The sequence below is a fragment of the Hippocampus guttulatus genome, chromosome 10 (assembly GCF_054856545.1).
Source record: "Hippocampus guttulatus isolate MCC_2025c chromosome 10, RoL_Hgut_1.0, whole genome shotgun sequence".
Taxonomy (NCBI): domain Eukaryota; kingdom Metazoa; phylum Chordata; class Actinopteri; order Syngnathiformes; family Syngnathidae; genus Hippocampus; species Hippocampus guttulatus.
In genome coordinates, this window is record NC_141270.1 from 18,324,554 (window position 1) to 18,346,901 (window position 22,348).

General features: G+C 41.3%; 1 protein-coding gene across 1 annotated transcript in view; it reads left to right on the forward strand.

The window, feature by feature from the left end:
* Positions 1-22,130, forward strand: part of slc24a3 (solute carrier family 24 member 3) — a 70,637-nt gene extending 48,507 nt beyond the window's left edge. Inside the window, exons 3-17 of the mRNA XM_086122296.1 lie at positions 1,155-1,231; positions 2,294-2,368; positions 2,475-2,559; positions 2,933-3,036; positions 6,815-6,889; positions 7,600-7,625; positions 7,825-7,878; positions 7,959-8,086; positions 10,816-10,976; positions 11,905-12,145; positions 12,766-12,932; positions 13,652-13,766; positions 14,157-14,269; positions 16,771-16,836; positions 18,350-22,130. Coding sequence (XP_085978422.1) covers positions 1,155-1,231; positions 2,294-2,368; positions 2,475-2,559; positions 2,933-3,036; positions 6,815-6,889; positions 7,600-7,625; positions 7,825-7,878; positions 7,959-8,086; positions 10,816-10,976; positions 11,905-12,145; positions 12,766-12,932; positions 13,652-13,766; positions 14,157-14,269; positions 16,771-16,836; positions 18,350-18,499 — 1,637 coding nt within the window. The 3' untranslated portion in view covers positions 18,500-22,130. The remainder of the gene's footprint in view (positions 1-1,154; positions 1,232-2,293; positions 2,369-2,474; positions 2,560-2,932; positions 3,037-6,814; positions 6,890-7,599; positions 7,626-7,824; positions 7,879-7,958; positions 8,087-10,815; positions 10,977-11,904; positions 12,146-12,765; positions 12,933-13,651; positions 13,767-14,156; positions 14,270-16,770; positions 16,837-18,349) is intronic.
* Positions 22,131-22,348: the final 218 nt, after the last annotated feature.

Here is a 22,348-nt window from a genome sequence, read left to right on the forward strand (position 1 = left end):
ATGGGGCAAAAGGCAGAGCAGCTCTTTGGTCGACTGGTTAGCGTGTCGGCCTCACAGTGCAGCGGTGCAGGGTTCGATCCCGGTTCAGGGTGTCCCCCGCCTACAGCTGGAATAGGCTCCGGCACCCCGGCGAACCTCGTGAGGATAAGCGGATTAGAAAATGATGAATGGATGGATGGGGCAAAAGGCCCCGTGAAGGTTTACATAAAGCATTTAACTACCGGTACTCCTTGGGGAGGTTCAATAAATAATGATAAAGGTGTGAACAGCTGGGGAAGAAGCCAAGCGTAGATGCATTAGCAGCAGCTACTAAACAACTAGTCAAGATTAGCGTTTCAGTAAACTGAAACTGTAAGTAAATGACAACCACATAAAAATATACACAGTAATGCATGCCAAAAGAAAAAAAAAGTCACACATAAGATCCTGACCTCCTTTTATTTTATAGAACTTTGATCAAGTGGTCCAGAATGCCGCTGCTCGCCTCTTGACTGGTACTCGTAAGAGGGAGCATATAACTCCTACTCTGGCATCCCTTCACTGGCTCCCGATACATTTTAGAGTTCTTTTCAAGATCCTATTATTTGTTTTCAAATCTCTAAATGACCTCGCACCTCTCTGAGCTCATCCGCCCCTACACACCTCAGGTCTGCGGACCAGACATGATTAGAAGTACCAAGAACTAAACAGAGGCTCAGAGGGGATCGAGCCTTTTCCGTAGCTGGTCCCACTCTCTGGAATGACCTCCCACTGAACATTCGGCAAGCCCTCTCGCTGCCCATCTTTAAAACCCACCTCAAAACTCACTTGTATTCTCTGGCATTTGACTTAGCATGACTCAGGTTTGATCTTACGTTTTACTGTTTGGTGCTTTCTGCCATCTTTGTTCCTGATTTATTGCTTTATTGTTGTATATATGTTAGTTGCTCCATGTACAGAACTTTGTGTGCAGCGATGGCTGTTTGAAAGTGCTCGATAAATACAGTTGAGTTGAGAAGTGTTGTGAATTCATTCCCACTTAACGATTTAGTGGTTGCTGCTGTTCTATTGAGATGTTTCTGATGACAGTGTGGATATCGTCTCTGACTCGATAATACGTGAGCCCCCCCCCCCCTCCCACCGCCATGTTTCATTGCGTTCTGTTTTGTCTGCAGCCATTCACGAGTTCCCCAGAGACTACTTCACAAACCAGGAACGCATTGATGGAGCCGTGGGATTGCACGTCCTCTGTGTGAGTGTCTATGCAGCATTACACCCTCTGACACACGTTCAAGTTTGAACCTACAGTCAAGTATTTGCTGTTTTGTTGTCCCTGTATACAGGAGTTGTTTTGTTTTTATGTTTCACTTATTTTTTCCAAAATTCAAGGATGAATAACAAAATAGTCCGTTTTTTTTGGAAATCAGTTCCAGCGTTCCTACTTCCAAAGGCTTCATCTTAATTAACACATGTGAGAATGTATTTTAAATAACAGGGAGCGCTCATGTCTCATGAGTGTTGAGTTGCATAATAATGCTATGAATATGCACATACATGATGTGCCCTATAAAAGGGAATATTTAAAGCATGCAGATGTGTTTTGCTTCTTTCGGAGGGAAGAGAATGTTGATGAAATCAAACACAATGAGCACATCGCGCCCAGTGCCGTGTGGTGATGCTTATGCTAGCCTTACACGTACGTATGATGGGACGATGTACTTACGACTATTGAAGACTAAGACAGTACCACGGGGGGGACAAAACGTTGGGCTTAATAATTACGGTATTTCAATAATCGTTCTATACAAAATCATACATTTTTACATGAAATAAATTAAAGTGAAGAAAATATTTAATTAGGAATGATAATTACCTTATTTTCCAGATCATAAATACATAAATACTTTTTTTTTTCATAATGCAGCACCTTCCCTCAATATAAGCATAAGTGTTGGCACAACATCACTGTGTCAAGCGGGCCCGTCATCCAAATAACACAACATTCACTGATTTTGGAACTCGGCGCATACACACGGTGACCCGTATTATTAGGCGCCCCGTCCATTTTGGAGAAAATGTAAGACTTTTACGTCTTATGGTCGTGAAAATACTGTAAAAATGACACTGGGTTTTATTTGAAGGACTACTGGATTATAAACTGATCCTTGAAAACTGATCCAGTTAAAAAGTATCGTGGCAGTTAAACTGTATATTGGCATTCTTGTCTGATACTGCCTAAAATGTGTTTTTTAGGACAAGCTCACATGTGTGTGTGTGTGTGTGTGTGTGTGTGTGTGTGTGTGTGTGTTTGCAGGCAGTCTATATGTTCTATGCCTTGGCTATTGTGTGTGATGATTACTTCGTCCCCTCACTTGACAAGATATGCGAGGTAATTGGCAATCATTTATCATTGTTTTTTTTTTTAATGCTGCTTTCCCAACATCTACCGTCATGATTTATCTTTAAATGTTCATATTATTTTTCTTTTACAACAGCGCCTTCATCTGAGTGAGGATGTTGCAGGGGCAACCTTCATGGCTGCAGGAAGTTCAGCACCTGAATTGTTCACCTCAGTCATAGGTGACAAACACACGCACACATCCTGACAGCAGCTCCCTTAAAGAGTCTTACTGAACCCATAAAACCCACTAAATCTGCCACAGTAGGTTGTAAAAGTAAATATAAATTCATTTTACATGATGGGGTTCCTGGGTCTCTTTCAAGGTCGGAAAGCACTGCTGATGCAATGCAGGTGAACCATTTTGAATTCAGATTTCTGTAACTATGAACAAGAAATTCAAATTGGCAATACCAATGGATTTTCAAAAGGCAGACCCTTCCAGATAATTTGTCTCTTATACACTTTAGGCTGGCTATACATCGACATTGATCTCATGAAGTAAACCAATAACTTTACTGGCCGAAGAATCATTTTTATATATCTGCTTTGCAGGAGTATTCATTACTAAAGGGGACGTCGGGGTCGGCACCATTGTTGGCTCAGCTGTCTTCAATATCCTCTGCATTATCGGAGTATGTGGGATATTTGCGACGCAGGTAAAGTACATTGTTATGACAAGTAAAGTATTTCATTCTCAAGTATTTTTGCTTTATTCATGAACCTGTACTGCTGTGGGCTGAGCACAACTGAGGTTTACATCCTATATTCACCCCTATTGGACTTCAAAAGTGCCAGTGAGTGGTGCTTTTCAATGATGCCCAAGTATAACGATTGGAACAAATAAAATAATTTAGAGCATATATTTTTTCCCCACCATACCTTTGGATCATTTTCACAAGATAAAGTTGCTCTGGCAATGAGTCGCTCACCTCACAAGAAACCTCAGACCCTCGTTACACCTTTTCTATAAAACAGGGGTGTCAAACTCATTTTTGTCGCAAGCCACATTTTAGTTTCCCTTGGTGGGCCGTTATGACTGAAACAATATAAAGAAGTCAATTACCAGTTTATTCAACTACAGTGGTACGTCTACTTCCGAACGTCTCTTCATACGAAATTTTCAAGTTACGAAATGCCTCAACATGAAAATATTGCCTCTAGTTACGAAAGAAATGTCAAGATACGAAAGGTAAAAATATAGTATGGGCTGCTAGTCTCAGCTCCGAGTTTCCTGAACGCAACATACTTATAGCTGCTCTGCCATTGGCTATTACCAAGCATCATCCTGGCATCCCATTGGCTATGAGGTACCTCTACCGTTTATGTCAGGGGTGCCCAAACAAGCTGCAATTGCAGATTGCTGAGCGCTAACAACTTCCGCTGATGTAGGTCACGCGCCACCGTAGGTTAAAGATTTACCTGTTTTATTTTATTTTATTTTTAAAATATTTTCGGGGGGGAAATGACACTGATAGGATAATTAGGGTGCAGTGTACATTAACACAAAAAATATATTACTAACATGTACAAAGACACACAAATGTTGTTTTTTTTCTCCTCTACACCTTTCGGATCTAATTGGGACGAGTCCTAGATCTACCGGTCGATCAGGATCGACGTAATGGGCACGCACCCCTGGTTTATGTCTATCTGTGTAGATAGATCGATGTGTCTGTGCAGCGTCCTCGTCATTCGGCCCTCGGGCCATGAGGTGTTCCGATAGTTTTACGTAAATGTGAATCACCCAGAAAAAGTGTTCACCAGTCAGGCGATCACTCACTATGCTGATGTTTGCCTTGGGCATTTTTGAAGGATTGTAGTCGACAAAAGCAAACGTCCTTGGATCAATTCTTTACAAAACGCTAGGCAAAAAACACTTCTGAGAGAGAACATGAACTAAAGAGGACAAAAACGAGGAGGACGCAGTTAAAAGTTAGAAGACCATCATTTTTATTCTTCATTCTTTGTTTTTTTACATTATACACAACTCTCATTTATTGTGCAATAATCTAATTGTAACATGTATTTGTTACATATTTTGATGTATTTTTATGTTTTATAAAACATTTATGTCTGAATTTTGGGGGGCTTGCAACAAAGTAAGGCATTTACGTGGAAAACACATCTCAATTTACAAAATTTTTAGTTAATAAATTTCTTCCAGAACCAACTGCTCACTGCTGAATAAACATACGTGAAAACCTATAAATATTTTAAATAGCACAGCCACCTTATGCTGTGTTTTCTATGCTATTGCTAATTTATTATATTTATTCTACAAATATATTGCTAATGCTATATTTTATATTGCACTTTTATTGAACTGTGTACTGTGTACATTTATTTTGTGCAATGAAACACTTTGGGGGGTCCCCCCCCCCGACCCCCCACCACCACCACCAATTTTGATGCTGTAGGCTGCAAATTTCCCCAGTGTGGGACAAATAAAGGTTATCTTATCTTAAATAATTTCGTAAGTAGAGGTACCACTGTATTGTTGAAGTTACTGTAATGAGAGTTTTGGTAATAAGACAATGCTTACAATAGCTAGCTCTTATTTATTACATATGATATTTTTTTCTTTTTTTTGGTAGAAATTTTGGCAACCATCATGGAAGCTGACATGTTTGATTTGCTTCTGCGGGCCACAGAAAATGATGTGGCGGGCCAAATCTGGCCCCCGGGCCTTGAGTTTGACACACGTGCTATAAAACATATTTGAATAGGATATTAACCTGGAGAACACTCCAGAGTCAACATTGTCCTCATTTCTCTTCAAACACGCCAACCAACACAAGCTCTAATTGTTTTGCATCAACAGCGAGACTTCACTGTTTATTCATTACTGGGATTCAAGGACAATAAAAATTGTCCATTTGTAGGCAATAATTGACAATAAAATAGTCACACTGAAGATAAGGCTAAAATCTGGGATCACTGGAGACAAAAATAGTCGAGTTGGTTTCCGCTGGATGTCTTTCATTGTGAAGACTCGTTTGTAAGGCAATCAAACCTGCCTTCAGACGTTACATTTATCTCTCTAACATCTGATCGGGGCAATGAAACTTAAAGAAGAGGACAAATCAGAGAATGGAAAGGTCATTCCATTTCCGAAGGACGCAAGAAAAGTCTTTAACATTCACTAGAATGATAATTGAGCTCAATGATGTCAAGGACAAACTGTGTGGTTCGAGAAAACATCTTAGGCTGGTATCCTTTCTTCAAAGAACATAATTTTTTTTTTCATTAGACAGGCAACTTTGAATAGTTTTATTCTTTAATTGGGCGGCCCGGTAGTCGAGTGGTTAGCACGTCCACTTCACAGTGCAGCTTCGATTCCAGCTCCGGCCTCCCTGTGTGGAGTTTGCATGTTCTCCCCGTGCTTGCGTGGGTTTTCTCCGGGTCCTCCGGTTTCCTCCCACATTCCAAAAACATGCATGGCAGGCTGATTGAACACTCCAAATTGTCCCTAGGTGTGGGTGTGAGCGCGAATGGTTATTCGTTTCTGTGTGCACTGCAATTGGCTGGCAACTGGTTCAGGGTGTCCCCCGCCTACTGCCCCGAAGACGGCTGGGATAGGCTCCAGCACCCACCGCGACCCTAGTGAGGATCAAGCGGTTCGGAAAATGGATGGATGGATAAATTCATTCATCCATTTTCCGAACCGCTTTTATCCTCACTAGGGCTGCGGGGGGTGCTGGAGCCTATCCCAGCCATCTCCGGGCAGTAGGCGGGGGACACCCTGAATCAGTTGCCAGCCAATCGCAGGGCACACAGAGACGAACAACCATCCACGCCCACACTCACACCTAGGGACAATTTAGAGCGTCCAATCAGCCTGACATGCACGTTTTTGGAATGTGGGAGGAAACCGGAGCACCCGGAGAAAACCCACGCAGGCCCGGGGAGAACATGCAAACTCCACACAGGGAGGCCGGAGCTGGAATCGAACCCAGTACCTCTGCACTGTGAAGCCGACGCGCTAACCACTGGACTACCGGGCCGCCCTAGTGCAACGTATTTCAAACCTAAATCTGCCTAAAATGATACATTCAACACAAATGACAAGGATGAATTTATTCTTTAATTAATGCACGTCACACTTCGCGAAGAGAGAACATGTTCTCAGCCCCATTCGGTCTTGCAAGTCAGAAAATCCCGCCTGTCCCTCTCTGCCCCTTTAATCCCGCGAGCAACGTCGAAACATACTTGAAAGAATGTTTTCCTATTTAGATTACATATTACGCAAGAGCAACGCGGAGCCGTGTTTATCTTGTTAAAAGTGTCCTGTCAAGAGCGTGTTACTCAACAGGACTGAGCCCTGATTTTAAAATATGTCTTCATTTTATCAGTATTAATAATATTATATAAATAATAGAGTTGTGTGTAAAAGAAAAATGTGCCTGATTTTTTTTATTTTGTCGTTTTCCCCAGACCATCCATTTGTCCTGCTGGCCTCTGCTCAGAGACTCCACCTACTACACTCTTTCTATCTCTGCCCTTATTGTGGTAATTTGCTACTTTCAGTCATTCAACGCACTTTGGATTGTGTTACATGAGAAATTCAAATAAATTATAAACGATAAATTCTTGAAAACGGGCTTTCCAATGAAATTTTTGACTTTCGCAGGACACAACATGAGGTACAAATGCATTTGATTGGGATTCAAGAACAAGGACTGTCAAAAGATTTTTTTTCCCCCTTTTTACGTTACTCTGTCAAATAAGTATGTATTCAAACATTATCTAAATAGAGGGTTTAACATATCTGTCAAAAAGTCTGGTTTCAGTCCCCTATCAGACAATATATGCCAGCCTCCTGGTACATCCCAAAAACATGCATGTTATTTATGTTACTAGCAGCCTGTAAATTGGTAAAACGATTTGCGTGTGAAGCTCCGCTGCAACCCTAATAAGAACAAGATGTAGCAAAAATGTTAAGATGGAGGGATAGATGGATGGAATACGTTATTATTTATTGTTGGACTCACACAGTGGAATAGAGACATCCTTGCTTAGACATTGGCTCATATGACATTTTATGACATATACCATAAATAAATAACTTCGGAATCAGAATGCTATAATTCCGCAACTTAGTCCTCCTGTTGAAACTCTTTCGACAGTGCAAGTGTACCCAATGTTGTGATTAGGAAGTCATTCTCATTTTTATTCAAATGAAACATTTCATTGACCTAACTCTTGTTCCTTTATTGTAGTTCATATATGATGAAAAAGTGGTCTGGTAAGTGTCATTTATGTTATTAGTCATTACAATTCAGTTGCTCGACTTCCCTTAACTCATTCACTCCCAAAGACGTTTTTAAACGTCTTTTCAGACTTGGTCCAGAATTGGCTGGTACTGAATGAGTTAACGGTACCACATTTTTATTTGTTTGTTTGGGTTTTTTTGCACCATGATTTTGAGTTACTGTGCTTTTCAGGTGGGAAGCACTGACGTTGATCCTGATGTATTTCGTCTATATTTTGATCATGAAGTAAGTCAAAATAGTGAAAGTGAGTAATCTTGAAGATTAGTCATGGTCCAAGTCTGAAGTGTTGGATTTGTTTCCTCCAGACTCAACTCCCATGTGGTTCGCTTTCTGGAGAGGAGGAAGAAAAACTCATCCAATTTACGCAATGGAGCCACTAATCACGGCGAGCTCGATGATGGCTCTGATGCAACCGCTGTGCTGTTGAAAAAAGGTATACTTCATGAAAGATGGAGCCCTTAATTTGGAATGTTAGGCGGCATTCCAGAATTTACAGCACATGACAGCAACTCGTCTTTACTGACTGTCTCGATGCTTTGACTGTGCAACACAGACTCCTTATTACGCGTGTCAACATATCCACCTTCCACAAGTGCAGCACTACAAACAAACGTGTGTGTGTGACTCAACACAACCTCAGGTGTCTAACTTAGTGCTGGCAATCACATGAGCCTGACAGCCATAGACAGTGTTCCCTTGGTATCCATTGGCGACAGGAACAATGCCCTACCCTGAATAGTGAAGTAACTGATGCCCAACCAAATGTCTTTATCATCGCCATAGATGACACAAAGCACTACTTTTGGCTAAATCAAGTCACTTCAGCGTAGTTCTTTGGCACCACTACGCTACAAGATGGTGCCAAAGTCACGCTTGCTACGACCTGAGCACAAAAACAGCACAGGAATGGAGGAAAGGTTCTGAAAAATATTTTGTGAATAAGTAACACTGAACGATGAGCCACCCTGATTGTTCTATGCCTTTCATCAATGCTAACCATTAGAGGCTCAGCAGACGGACGGGTTCAGCCAGTGGTGTCCAAACTGCAGTCGGAGGTCCACTTGTAACATGTATTTTTCAAAAAAGGACTTATTGATACTTACTGCAATCCTACTGGGTGTGTTTGTTGAGGAAGGAAGTGTGTCTGGGGGTGCCACACACACGTCAACTACTACTAATAGTAAATTTGACTTGTAGAGCTTTTCTAGATATGCAAAGAAACTATTTAGAACCACAATGGTAACAATATTTCTCTTTATAATGCCTCACGAATTAAGATATTTCAGTTTCAGGATCAAGGACCACTTTCTGCAGTCTGTGTCACGGTCTGAATTGTGAACATGTCACATTAATCAAGTAATCACGGCTTTAAAAATTGTCACGTTTTTTCTGATCACTCCTGCTTTGGTTCTGAGTGTGGACATCTGCCCAGGGCAGGGGCGAATCTATTTAAGTGGGATATGAAGGTGTGTGTTTGGAGTAAATAATTAGGAGAGGTTGCATTTTGTAATTATTGCAGGTTAAAGGCAGTGCGGAACAGGTGTGACTTTAATTTGTTTTTGAAAATAGAGTGGTCAATAGTAGCACGGATGTCTTTCGGGAGTGAATTCCAAAAGGTGGCAGCAGCAAAAGATAATGTTTTGTACCGCCAGCTTTGGTGTCTGCTCTTAGGATTGGTCAGAAGGTGATTGTCAGAGGAACGCAGGGTACAGGAAGCGGTGTAGGGGTGGGGTAAGTCTTTAAGGTAGGTGGGGGCTTGGTATTGAGGGCTTTAACGGTGAGTAGGAGAATTTTGAATTTGATGCGGTGAGGGCTCAGGAAGCCAAAGAAGGTGCTGGAGGACAGGGGTGACGTTTTCATAGGAGCGAGTATTGGTGAGAAGGCAGGCGGCAGAGCTTGGAATGTCTTGAAGTTTGCTGAGAGGATTAGAGGGTGCGCCTTATAGGCTGCTGTTACAATAGTCAATGTGAGATGTTACAAAGGCACGGATAAGCGTGTCAGCTGCAGAGAAAGAGAAAGACGGGCCAAGGAAGGCAATATTCTTCAGGTGATACAGAGCTCGGGGTTGTTGTTTTTTTCTTCTACTTTAATGTGTTGGGAGAAGGTGATATTGTTGTCCATGATGAACTTCAAGATTCCGGCAGTGGGGTGTGGGTAAGAGGGTGGAGTTGTCGAAGGAGAAATTCAAGTCTGATGGCTAAAATGAGGGATTTGGAATTATTATGATAATGTCAGAATTGGTACAGTTAAGTTTGAGAAAGTTTGTTTGCATCCAGAAAGGCAGTTTGAGAGGGTGCAAGGGGCTGATTCGGCAGATGTGGATGTCATCGGCTTAACAGTGAAAGTGGAGCCCATGGCGATGGATAATCCGACCGAGGGGGAGGAGGAAGAGGATGCGGGGAGACGGCCAAATAACGAGCCCTGAGGTACGCCTTGGAGGATGAACCATTACTGAGACAAATGAACTGTTTCTGGTCTGAAAGATGTGATGTCAGCCAGGTGAGGGTGTTGTCAGTAAAGCAGAATGGATTGGTTTATTGTGTCAAAATCCGAAGCGAGGTCTTGGAGCGTGAGGATGGAGAACAGGCCAGAGTCAGAGGAGAGGAGATCATTTGTGACTTTGAGATGGGCAGTTTGAGTGCTATGGTGAGTACAGAAGCCAAATTGAAATTTCTTTGTTGGTGAGATGGTCTTGATTGAGGAGGCAACAACGCATTCGAAGATCTTAGGAGGGAAGGCGTGTTTAATAAATCCGGGCAATGTCAAAGTGCTCCTTGCATCCTTCGATTTTTCCGCATGCAATCCTCTAAGCAAAAAGTTTAAACATCAATGTGTTCAGCGATGTGTCCACTACATGTACTACATGTACATGTCCGATAGGTCCACATACTCATTGACAAGTGTAATTTAATGGCTTAGGGATGAAGTGTTGTCTCCCGGAGAGAAAAAAGATGCCTTTACTGCATTTACTTCCAATTGTTTCTGTTATATTGAATATATGTCTCAATACATTTCTTAGGTCTATTTAGTGTGTCTTATAAGGGATTTCAGAAGTGGTCTAGTTTAACTGATAACAGGATTAGTTATTGAGAAATTATTATTAAGTCCACACCTTTACACAATGTATTTTTTACTCTGTGCGCGTGTTTGTGTGCCATGAAGCAAACCGTCACAGGAAAACATCCGTGTTGATGGTTGATGAGCTGCTTTCAGCGTACCCCCACCAGCTGTCCTTCTCGGAGGCCGGTATGAGAATCATGATCACCAGCCATTTCTCCCCGAGAACCCGCCTCACCATGGCCTCCCGAATGCTCATCACTGAGGTAAAGGCACACGCACACACACACACACACACACACACGCACGCACACACACACACACACACACACACACACGCACACACACACACACACACTACTACTTTCAGTTGTAGAAAGATTGTGGCTAGTTCCAATGACATACCACGTCACACACTGCTCTTGCTAGCTTTCCGATTAGATTTGCCCTCATTAATTGTTCCATGTCCAACCGGTTGTTTTTACACTTCTTAGTGGCAATTGGAGATGAAAAATAGCATCGTGGGGCTCTATTTTCACTCTCACCCGCACGTATCTTACATCCCACATATCCAATTTACAAAGTGTGTCCACATACAAAAGAGGCCTATGTGTGACATTAAAGAAGAGCATTTCATGCATTTGAGGGGAAAAAAATCCAGATTGATTCAAGCTACCCAGCAAGGAAAAGTGCACCTTGAAAGTAAATGGTCACAACGGATGGACTGGGCCCACGTCGGCCGGCCAGAAATAATGACGGAAGTCTGGCGACAGACTAATGTGCCCATCACTGCTTATGTGCCTTATGAAGTTGATATAAAGTACTACAGTCAAACCTTGGTTTTCGTCCATAATCTGTTCCAGAAGGCTGTTCAAAAACTGAAACCACGCTCTTTTTAAAATAAAAATGTTTACTGAACACTTCTGCTCACAATGGAAAGCAACACGAGGAAGCGTCACTTCCTTGTGTAAGGAAGGCGAGAGGAGTCAAATGGTGCATTCAAGTGCGCTCAGTTTGTTCGAGAACGAAATTTGTTCGTCATCCGAAGCATAAAAAACTCAGAATTTTTGGTTGAAAACCGAATTGGACAAGAACCGAGACTTTCGAAAACCGAGGTTTAACTGTACATGCTTTCTACATGAGCTCATACATGTCGTTGTAATATGGAACATGATATTTCTGATGTGTGCACAGAGACAACGGCTGATCAACACACGAATTTTGACCAACGGCGACTCGGATGGGCCAGTGAAAGGAACGAGCAAGCGGGCCATAGAAAACGGGCTGACTGGAGCAGAACGCGGACTCGACATGCAGCGTGAGGATCACGAGGCAGGCAATGAGATGGAGAATGAAGACAATGAGAATAATGAAAATGATGAGGAAGAAGAAGAAGAGGATGCAGACGGCCCTTTTGTGCCCTTCCAGTGTCCAGGTAGCTGAAAGAATTCTTGTTTGTGTTCCTCCAACAACCATCCATCCATCCATTTTCCGATCCGCTGAGCCTCACAAGGGTGTTGGAGCCTATCCCAGTCGTGTTCGGGCAGTAGGCAGGGGACACCCTGAACCGGTTGCCAGCTAATCGCAGGCTCCAACAACCCAAAATCTTTATTTCTGCTAATAGCATTGATATTTATTTACCCAAAAAAAGCTGAAGAACTTGTGCCCTCGATGAATTTAGTGAAATTGGTTGAATCTAGGAAAATGAGTTTTTTCTTGGTTTGCTGCACAAAATAATGTATTCATAGCATTAGATTATGTACTTTTTTCAAGTATAGTATATAGTTCCATTCAAACAAGACAATACCCATCATTGAATCATTCCCAAAAAATGTTGAGCTGCTTCTGGAAATCCATTTTGTGTGAAATCATGTCATAATTGATCAAATGTGGAAGTTACACAATGATTGCAACCCAATAATTCGGATCTGATCAAATCAAATGTGTAAAAGTAAATCCGTTTTTTGTCCAAGTATAATGTAAGTATACTGTCACGTTCTGTCATCATTTTTTTAAAAATTCAGTGTGTGTGTGTGTGTGTGTGTGTGTGTGCAGCCGGTATGTGCAACAAATTGAAGTGGCTGCTCGCCTGGCCCCTGTGCCTACTGCTGTACTTTACTGTGCCCAACTGTTCCACACCTCGCTGGGAGAACTGGTTCATGCTGTCCTTTGTCGCCTCAACCCTGTGGATCGCAGCCTTCTCCTATATCATGGTTTGGATGGTGAGCGTTTTCACAGTCGTACCCAACCAGAGTTCCAAATACATTTGCACAACAGCGCAGAGAGAATCATTAACGTCACACAAATTTTGAACCAAAGTGAATGAAAATATTCATTTTTAAAGGGGAATTAAACCAAAAAAAAAAAAAGAAATCAAGAATACATTGTAGGTGGCAGCACTAGCAAAACCCTGGAACTCTGAATAATGTTGAGTTTGTGGAAGAAGATTTAAACGGAATAATTCCTCAACGTAAGGGCAACGTCGTGTTGGCTGAAAATCGTTTTCACTCCAGACCATAAGTGACGCTGAAGCGCAAAGTTGTGCCTTGCCTGCTAATAGAGCAGCAATTGCGTTGCCTAAGAGATTGTTGAGAGCGATGGATTTAAGAGATATTTTAAATCCCCCCCCCCTTTTTTTTTCCTCCATGTCTAGATCCGTTCAAATTATTCCAACTTCAAGTGTGACATTTCAACAATCAAACTAACCCCATAGCATTTCAACGTCAGCTCGTATACAAACAAATGCAATTTAACCCTTTCAAGGACAACGGTCACTACAGTGGACATCTTGTCATGTTATCAGATTACAGTACAGCATGAAAGGGTTAAATTGAATTCTTTCGTGATCTTGTATTTTTAGAATTCACCATCAAAGATTCACCTAAGATAAACACAGAGGTCTAGCTGTAACAACAGATAAAAAAACATTTTTGTTTCCCAGGTAACAGTGATTGGCTTCACTCTCGGTATCCCCGACGTCATCATGGGCATCACCTTCCTGGCAGCTGGGACCAGCGTCCCTGATTGCATGGCCAGCCTCATTGTGGCAAGACAAGGTAGTCAACACACACACATGCACGCACACAAACACACATTCTGTGCCATTTTGTTCCCGTTACAGCTTAGTGAAAACTGGGTGGTGGTGAAGGGAGACGGCTCAACAGGGATCTTTCAACAATCATTTGATCTGGGCTTTTTTGGGCTCCTGTCATCAAGTATTTAAACAGGTTTCTGGGCTTGTGGAAACAAGCGCCTTTTCCATCACTCTGCTTCACTTTGTGCTCTTGACATGTCAACCTTTCTTTGGGACATCAGTCAGACAGGTGACGTCGCCAGCCTCACTTTTTGAACCCCTTGCCGGGCTGCCCACGCTGTCTCCCTAACCTCCGTTTCCTACCGTGCGTTTTTCTGTCGCCTTATAAATTTCTCCCTTTGCTTCTGTGCAGGAATGGGAGACATGGCGGTGTCCAACTCCATCGGTAGTAATGTGTTTGACATCTTGGTGGGCCTTGGCCTCCCCTGGGCCCTGAAGACACTTGCTATTAACTACGGCTCTGATGTAAGCAGCAAAGATAAAAATGGGTCCACAATACAATAGGAATAAGTGAAACTACAGTTATTTTTGGTTCAACCGCAGTCACGACATGGTTTGGTGTGTTTCGATGCTGGCTTTTTCCTAAACTCACAGGTCCCTTTTCGTTTTTTGATGATTTACATCCAAAGCAAATTTTAACAAATTCACTCCATTGTTGTACTCCAAAAGACATTTATATGTCTTTTCACACTCCACACATTCAACCCCAGATAGTTTTCTTTTTCAATTTTTCCAAGAGTTAGGGTAAAAAAAAAAAAAAGGGGGGTCTAGAATTGGCTGGTATGAGTTAATAGAGTTCTGTGTAATCATTAGCGCTCTATCAGTGTTTATTTCCAGAGTTAGGAGTGTTGGGCTCCAGCTCACCTTCTTGTTTTTCTATCAAATGGTTTCCATCAATTTGAATGTCAACAAGTCTAGACACCAACTGCCGCCCATTCTGAAACTCTTTGGGACCATCGAAATGTTCCAACTGCTGAGCTGAGCGAGAAGCCAGAGAAGCCAGATGCTAATGCTAATGCTAGCCCTCTGCCGGCGGTGACATTTGGTCCCATCTAAAGCAAAGCTAATGCGTGGGCATAGAATATAAGCCATTTTTTAATGTTTTTTTGGGAAAATTTCACATCCATAAAGGTACATTTCTGAATTCCATTCCGTTTATAAATTATTTTTGATTGAGGTAGATAATTATTTTAAGTCTCTTGATCTAAAAACAAATAAATGTAGCTCAATAATTTCTATACATTCAGAAATGTTTAAAAGCTCGTGACCATAGATGAGGGTTGGAACGTAGATCGACCGGTAAATTGAGAGCTTCGCCCTTTGGCTCAGCTCCTTCTTTACCACGACAGACCGATACAACGTCGTTAAAAGCGTCGTGACCGAAAGAACGAGATCCCGGATACAAGCGGCCGAAATGAGTTTTCTCCGCAGGGTGACCGGGCTCTTCCTTAGAGATAAGGTGAGAAGCTCGGTCATCCGGGAGGGGCGCAGAGTCAAGCCGCTTCTCCTCCACTTCGAGAGGAGCCAGATGAGGTGTCTTGGGCTTCTGATTCGGATGCCTCCTGAACGCCTCCCTGGTGAGGTTTTCCGGGCATGTCCCACCGGGAGGAGACCCAGAGGACGACCCAGGACACGCTGGAGAGACTATGTCACCCAGCTGGCCTGGGAACGCCTCAGGATCCCCCGGGGAGAGCTGGAAGAAGTAGCTCGGGAGAGGGAAGTCTGGGCTTCCCTGCTAAAGCTGCTGCCCCCGTAACCCGGCGGTAGAAGATGGATGGATGGATGGATGGATGTTTAAAAGCAGTGGTTCTTAACCTTGTTAGAGGTATCGAACCCAACCAGTGAATATGCACGTTTCACCCAACCCTTCATTAGTGAAAAATAAAAATATGATTTTTTACAAATTCAAGAAAAAAACACATTTATGAGAAACAGAAAAAAGTAAATAAAATTACAGGGTATAAGTATAGTTTTTTTTAAATTGTATGATGTGCAGTCCTAATCACAACAGTCACACAGTGACTACTAAGCGAACTAAATTTCCCGCAGCACTGATTGGACAAGCAATGTAATGTGATCATCTGCAGCCAGCGATGGACACGCGGGCGTGTCATAACTAATTGACATCTTCAGTCTTAACCTCCATGGCAGAGGCTCCGTCGAACCCCAGAGACCGATTCACCGAACGCCTGGGGTTCGATCGAACCCAGGTTAAGAACCACTGGTTTGAAGAGTAACTCACAGATATCCCTGTTTTGAAAGATTATTAAGACTATTCTCCTGCGATTGGCTGGCAACTGATTCAGGGTGTCTCCGCCTACTGCCCGAAGACGGCTGGGATAGGCTCCAGCACCCCCCGCGACCCTAGTGAGGATCAAGCGGTTCGGAAAATGGATGGATGGATGGATGATTTAAAAACATGATACTTATGACATAAAAACGTATCAATAATGGGCAAGAACATGAAAAAGTGTATTTTTACATTGCCCGTTATTTACAAATCTTTACTTGATTGATAAGTATCACATTTCTACATGATAATTTTCACGTTATTTGGTGCTGGGGGGGGCTTCCTGGTATAGCAGCAATATGCTTATGTAATAGCTTGCTCGATTCTCAAAGCCTTTTCATGCTTTTTTTTTTAAATCAAGGCCAAAATTTGTGCTATCATTACAGAGCATACATTTTTGATTTTTATTCTTTTATTTTTGTAACGCCAGTGAACGGAAAATAGTGACACTACACAGGTGTGTCTTGTGATGATCTAGCCATTTTCTCAAATCGTTCAATATTTGTTGATTCATATTAAATTATTGTTGCCGTCTTTTGGGAATGTTTCATTTTCGTTCGGTAATGCAGTCATAAATTATACATGATAGCGTTAGGCACTGCTGATACTTGCCTTACAATTGTGATATTCATGTTCTTTCTGCGAGTAGTAATACAAGCATATTACTTTTTTGCAGATCAAATTATACAGCAAAGGACTGATTTTTTCTGTCGGGCTCCTGTTGGCATCTGTTTTTCTGACGGTGAGTGTATGTCTAAACCTCTCATCACTTCCTCCACCAAAGGCGGCGGTTTTCCTAAGCAAGCAACAACAACACCCAAACATCTTGTGAGACTTTTTAATGGTATTGGCAAATAATGCATTGGTCCCTTAAATGAATGTGCATGTCACAAATTGAAATTGTCATTGCCACCAAGGAGGTAACTTTTGGGGGTAAAATATTTTAGACCTCGGTCTGTCACCACAAGTTTCAAGTGAACTGACACTCAAGTGTTAAGTACTTTTTTTTCCAGTATTGGACTTGGACACAAACGTACAATAAGAAAAATTGAAAAATACCGTATTTTCCACATTATAAGGTGCACCTAAAAGCATTCAACTTTCTCAAAAGCCGACTGCTCCTTATAATCCAGCGCAGCACCTTATATATATGGATCAATATTCTGATTTCTTGGACGTAGTATTTTAAATGTTCTGTAAAGCACTTTGTTATAGCTGCAGCGGTTGTGAAGGCTCTATATAAATAAAGCTGTATTGTATTGTATCCCCTTTAGTGTAGCTCCATCTAGTGGACGCATAATGCAACCCCAGCCATGATTCTATTCTATGTGCCTTATAATGTGATGTGCCCTATAATAGGCTATTCATTGAATGTGCGGCTTCTAATCCGAAGCACCTTATAGTGCAGAAAATACGGTAAATTTTAAGTATATTTCAGTCTAGCTACAATAATAGCTGTGGTTGCACTATGCATCCACTCGATGCTTCTACGTTAAAGGGAATACAATACAATTCAATACAGCTTTATTTATATTGAGCCTTCGCAACCACTGCAACTGTAAGAAAGCCACTAGAACTGCTCACAAACCCGGACATGAAACAAAAGTACACTTAAATAAATGAAAGACAAAAGTTATAAAGACAATGGATTCAACAAATAGGCACACAAACCTCATGGGTTCGCATCCACAAGGGGCTAAATATCCTTAGAAGTCTAGCTTGTGTCCACCCTTCCTTCGTTTATTCAGTAGTTAACTCTGCTTCTGGTGTTATCTTCGTTTCATAATGGCTGCGCAGAGCTCAGAAAGTAGTTGTCTGTTTGAGTGTGTGTTGGTGAATGCACACGTCAATTAGTGTCAGGCAGAACCCTTTTATGTTACAAATGGCTCCTGCTAATAATCACCACTAGATGGCATAGGAACACTAATGGGGAAACAACTCAATGGGGACTATAAAGTTAGTTAAAGTTTCTTTATAGTCGGCGCATTGGATTATTGGGCGCACTGTCAGCTTTTGAGAAATAAAAATGCTTTCAGGTGCACCTTATAGTGCGGAAAATATGGTAACTTGCTGCTTTCTTGGCCAGCTTGCTATTATCAAAGATGTTCTGTTTCAATGAGTCTTATACCTGTTAAAAAAATAAAAAAGGTTGAATCATAATACTGTACTACAAAAAGTGTTTGTCAGGCCACAGTTTTTGGCCCCTTGAGTATTTTGAATGGTTCATTAACCCATGTGCTTGTCTGTGTGTTCAGGTTATTGGAGTTCACCTCAACAAGTGGACACTGGACAAGCGCCTCGGTCTCATGTGTCTCCTCCTCTACTCCGTCTTCCTGTGTTTCTCTTGCCTCATCGAGTACAACATCGTCACCTTTGTCAACCTGCCCACCTGCAGGGATGACTAAGTTGCACCCACACGCGCGCACACACTTTCAAATGACATGTGGCATTTGAATATGAAATACGTGGCAGTGCAACCGGAATGAGAAGCAAAAGTGCAAATTGAATTAACAAGAAGACTTATTTGCAGATAACCTTCGCGATCCTGCATTCTTGAGTGGGGAATCACACCTTTATTTATTTATTTATTTATTGACAAATTGTATTTATGAACCCTTTCAGGGATCGCGGTTACTACAGTGGACAGCTTATGAGGAAATCAGGTTACAGGGTGCATGAAAGAGTTAATATGAAAAGCGGACAGATAGGAATGAGTGACTGGGACGACATCCAAGACGAAAGCGGCCACAACCGCAAAGTTCTGCTCCGGTCGATTTATTTTTTTTTTTCCTTCCTTCAATGACGATATCTCCAAGTCGACAGTAATCATTCCGTAGGCAACATTTGACACGACTGGAAGGTTGCAGTCGAGCATTGTGGCACTGATGTGATTCCAAGTCGATAACGTGCCATCTGCTCGGAAGCGCCACGTTTGTTCGGCAGCCGAGACGATGTCTCAACTGTCGTTATCTGAGCATATCCTGTATTATGTTACATTATTCCAGATCCAGAATTGATAGCGTTGAGCGATGGGACACATTGTTTATGTTGATTTATTCTCTACATGTCCAAAACACACCAGGGCATTAATTATCCAGTCATATTTTTTAAATGAAAGCGTCACAGCTGATGTACGGAGGTTTGTATTTCAAAATACTTTGTTAGCTTTATGGAGAGCTTTTGGTTCCCCCGTTGTAAATAGTTTTCTGTAAATAGCTTCGGATGGCGCACATATTATTTATTGGTGTCATACGCACATTCCTCTTCTGGAGGTCACGGAACCCTCGACAGGTTTATTTATGGTGCCAGGGGCGCTGCAATCCACTCTTAGGAGGTAAACACTTCTTTACAGATGTGTACCGACAAGCACAATTGCTTTTGATTACCTTTTTTTTTTTATGACTCAATTTTAGATGCACCGCGTGTTGATATTAGGAAATAAATGTTTTAAAAAAAATTACCTTGCACTGTAGAGCCTAAACTAGCTTCAGAGGAAGACCTCTTGGTCTCGGTGATTCTTCTGTTGTGCTCCAAAAATGCTCCATTGCTGATTATAGGGATGCGTTTCCTTGTAAGATGAAGCAGTTGTGTCAAGTGTTCCGGGAGAGTACTGCTCGAGTGTTGATCGGGAGTGACGGCGTCGTCGCATTGAAGCAAAGTACGGAAAATCATTGACTGCTGCTTTTCGCTCCTATATGAGGACTTAATTCAAAACACTGATGGCATTATTTGACTAGCCACTCTTTGGTAGATCGATGTCTTGCTTCAAGATGTAATATATCCTCGTTGGGGTACTTTATTTTTGGGGTCGAGAAACTTTGTATTTTCTATCACCTAATGTTTAGATTTGTCCCAATTTGGTAGGTTTGTTGGAAATGAATATTTTTACTAGATTTTAGGACATGTAACATGTACGTTTGTGAATACTCCTGAGGACTGCAACTCCACTCCAGGAGTCCACAAACAGCACAGAATTCACACTTATTCCTTAAAAGACTTTCACAACTGTTAAAACCTGTTGACTCTTGCACAGTACGCTTTAAAATTAGGGGCTTTTTTTCTGCTTCTAAATTTATAAGACAATGTATTTTTCCCCTCATTTATTCAATTTATTTTGATTAATCATGATAAAAAAAGATTTCAATTGTATCAAAATGTTAATTTTTTTCATTTTGTTTCATTTTTGTTTTGTTTTGGTGGGTGACGCTCATTTATTTATTTCTGGCAGATTCATCTGTGTTGTTACAGGAAAACAGGATTTAAATTTGTTGAAGAATACCGGTATAAATAATGCAATAATTATGGTCATACAAACATGATAGTATCCCACTTGAAAGACTTTATGGGTTGTAAAAAGAAAAGTACATGTCTGTGTCTTGTATGTAAGGTATGGCACTTTACCTGCTGATCTTGCATTTAAAATCTGTTAAGACCAGGATGAATACAAAAAGGACTGTGTATATATATACCGGTATATATATATATATATATATATATATTTATATATGTGTGTGTGTATATACACACACACACACACAGGTAATGCTAGTTGCTGGGGGTGCGGGGGGTATATGGATATATATACACACATACACACACACTGTATGAAAGGTCACCTCCACACTTGAAAATAATTCACTGAGGAAAATGCGGACAGGACTAGCTAGCACCAAGCTTCGATGTTTTGTTTTGTGGCAAAATATTGTTATTGACAGTATATTACAGTCTTGAAATATGTTTCAGTTTTTTCCCGGAGACCAACATGTTATGTTTGCATGCCGAGTCATTGATACAAAATGGAATGCAAGGCATTGACGATTCAGGATAATCCAGGCAATTATCCCAAGAATAGCAGTTGATGGATTATTTCATCCATTTATTTCAGGGGTGTCAAACTAAATTTTGGCGCGGGCCAAATTTGAGTTACCATTTCACTTGGCGGGCCGTTATGACTGAAATCACATTAAGAAGTCAAGAATAACTGTTGATTCAACTATTGTTTAAGTTAATATCATGAGGGGGTTTGGTAACAAGAAAATGCTTAGAATATATATCTTATTTATTGCATATGAGAATAAAAATGTGGGTAGACATTTTAGAAAGGATCATGGAAGTTGACTTTCGCGGGCCACATCAAATGATGTGGCGCTCCAGATTTGGCCCCCGGGCCTTGCGTTTGACACCAGTGATTTATTTGATCAAAGAAATGTAGTCCAGTGCACATCCCTTGTTTGGACCTTTCCGCGTTCCAATATTTGTCCGCAGATGCAGCATTTTCCACGTCTGGGATGTGAACTTTTTTTGGAGTATCGTACGGAACAGAACATATTTATTACCACGCACTTTATCCCACAGTACATTGTTACCCTTTTTTTTTTTTTGATGTTTCTCTGCTGCTATTTCCAACAGATATCTAAAACCAAAACAATATACAACACCGCATGATTTTAAACTCACCAAACCGCCCGCCACAACAATATTTGTATTTGGAAACAAAATGTTGTCTTGGAGATTCTCACATGTGTGATGCCCGTATAGAGGATATATCGCAGATGTATAATATGTCTATAATAGTTGTAAATGTATATATATTTTTTGTCTCCATATGTACAGCATATTTGTCGAAACTATTTTCATAGATCGTAGGACGCCTGTGTACTCCTCTTTGTTTTGTTGTGCGTGAGACCTCTGAAGCTATTTGTTTACTCGCATGGAGATTCATGTTCAATAGAGAAACGATTCATAGGACATCTTAATGTATATTTGGATAGAATTCCCAAGCACTGGATTTTTTTTCTAATAATTACCGAGTAGACGTGCATGCTCTTGCTTGGATGCAGTGGGGTTGAAAGGGGGCGGAGAGGAGGGCTAGTTGCAGAATACATCTCTTTATTAGTGCAAAGTGTTACCACTTCTGAAAACAAGGAAAACTTCAACTGGATGGTTTGCTTTGTGTTTAGATGTTTCAAATGTCATTTTAGAGATCATTTTGCTACCAGAGCATTAATAAATATGTATTTGCTAAAGGCAACTAAACCTGTGTAAGCATGATTATTCCTCGTACCAAATGACTAAATCCTAATCAATGAGATGGCCAATTGTGTAAGTTTTCAATCAGTGTTAAAAGTTTTGATATTTAACAAGCAATGCTGAGCTGAACAAAGCAAATTGGATCTGGAATTTGGCCCGGTTGTCTCTATTTTACACAAAAACTTAAGTCACGGTTTGTTTAATACAACAAATAGTGCAACATC